Source organism: Chionomys nivalis, chromosome 12, assembly GCF_950005125.1.
Source record: "Chionomys nivalis chromosome 12, mChiNiv1.1, whole genome shotgun sequence".
In the NCBI taxonomy this organism is placed as follows: domain Eukaryota; kingdom Metazoa; phylum Chordata; class Mammalia; order Rodentia; family Cricetidae; genus Chionomys; species Chionomys nivalis.
This window is the reverse complement of record NC_080097.1, coordinates 67,583,715-67,585,601: the sequence shown is the minus strand read 5'-3', so window position 1 is coordinate 67,585,601 and position 1,887 is coordinate 67,583,715. Positions and strand designations below refer to the sequence as shown.

The 1,887-nt window shown below is 39.4% G+C and overlaps 1 protein-coding gene across 1 annotated transcript; it reads right to left on the bottom strand.

Moving 5' to 3' along the window:
* Window positions 1-1,288: 1,288 nt before the first annotated feature.
* Window positions 1,289-1,672, bottom strand: LOC130885189 (PCNA-associated factor-like). Its single transcript, XM_057786642.1, has one exon. It carries the CDS (start codon window positions 1,670-1,672, stop codon window positions 1,337-1,339), a length of 336 nt encoding a protein of 111 aa, XP_057642625.1. The 3' UTR covers window positions 1,289-1,336.
* Between the last annotated feature and the right edge of the window lie 215 nt (window positions 1,673-1,887).

The following is a 1,887-nucleotide window of genomic DNA, read 5'->3' as shown; positions in this document are numbered from 1 at the left end:
ACAAAACACAAGGAGAAAATCAAGTACATCAGTTAACATAGTGGCACATACTTTTGATCCCAGCATTTACAAAACAAACAGATCTGTGAGTTCAAAGCTAGCTTGCTCTACATATTGAGTTCAGGCCACTTAGAGGCTACATAATGAGATGCTGCCTCAAAATAATTAGTATACCTATCTCTTCAATGATCAAATCATCTTGAGAAATGAAGGAGAGGGCAGTAGTGGCGCACGCCTTTAATCCCTGTACTCCAGAGGCAGATGGATCTCTGTGAGTTAGAGGCCAGCCTGGTCTAGACTGAGTTCTAGGACAGCCAGGGCTACACAGAGAAACTCTGTCTTGAAAAAACCAAAGGGGTGTGGGGGAGGAGAGAGAAATGAAGGGGAAATTCTAAGGACTTGAGGCATAAACTTGATTTATAGCATGATTTGTCAAATTTTTTACTCCCGACTTTAAAAATATTGGCAAAAACCGGGCATGGTGGCAAAGTCTTTAATCACAGCATTCAGGAGGCAGAGGCAGGTGGATCACCGAGTTCAAGTTCAGCCTGATTTATAGAGCAAGTTCCAGGACAGCCAGGACTACATAGAGAAACTCTGTCTTGGGGGAGAAAAAGAAAAAATACATATGCAAGAAAGGTAATATTTTATGATACTGAACTGAATGTATATCCAAGAAAAATTCTTCTTTTAATGTATCTAAGAAATCTTTGTTCCTGATTCTATTGGTATTATTTTTGTTTTTTTGAGACAGGGTTTCTCTGTACAACTGCACTGGCTGTCCCGTAGCTCCATTTGTAGATCAGGATTACCTCCAATTCAAAGAGATTCGCCTGCCTCTGCCTCCCGAGTGCTGGGATCAAAGGTGTGCACCACCACACCCAGCTGACATTTTATCTTTGCCCCCCCATTTTAAGAAATGGCAAGAGATTAAATTCAGTTAATACTGATTTTTTAATGTGAAAAATACTAAGTTGAGTTTTTAAAGCAAACAAGCCATAACAATTTGGCACTATTTCAATAATGAAGTGTCCATAATATGGTAATTAGTACATAGATCTAAGCAAATATCAAAGATAGTAGATTAGTAATTAAACATCATACAATGTTGATTTTAGCAAGAAACTTAACAGGTAAAAGAAGCATCTTATTACATTATAAATTCGAGTATGCAATTATAATTTACAAATTATAAAAATCCTCCCTTTTTACAGCCAGTTGTTTTGAATGGCTACATGAATGTGTAGTCAACAAGTCAAATAAACAAACACATCAACCCAAATTTACATCCCAGAATACCTAAGTAAACTGAAGACATTATTCAGATGAGTAAGTTCTATTCATTTTCGTCATCTGGGTGATCAGGTTGCAAAGGACATGCTTTTCTTTTCAATGTTCCTAAGCCACTGCATCCTGCTTCCTCAGGAACCTGGTTATCTTTTTCAGGATCTTTAGGAGACAGCCTGAAGAATTCTCCAATGCCTTTTTGCCACTTTGGAGTTGGGCGCACACAAAACTGGATTCCCTCCTGCATACTTATTTTAACTTTTCTCGACGAACACGATGAAGAACTGGTGACAAAGGTGGAGGAGCCAAGCACCTTCCTGGGGGCTCGAGAAGCCACCACTTTTCTGTAGGCTCCTGGGACGTAGTTTGCTTTGGTCTGCACCATGTTCACACAGCAAGAGACAATTCGCACCAATGCCCCAGCTGCGGATGTCTTAACTGAACAAGAACCCCGAGAGGGACATTTTATACTTATAACAGGAACAATTCATCAGGCTGAAGTGTCAATCCTGAATACCTAGCCCCTAATATAAAAGCACCCACTTATGTTAAAGAAACATTACTAAAACTCAAAGCAGTCATCAAACCACACACACTAAT

What these genes read in the sequence shown, in the direction of transcription:
- LOC130885189 (XM_057786642.1), bottom strand. Translation starts at nt 1,672, where the DNA reads ATGGTGCAGACCAAAGCAAACTACGTCCCAGGAGCCTACAGAAAAGTG.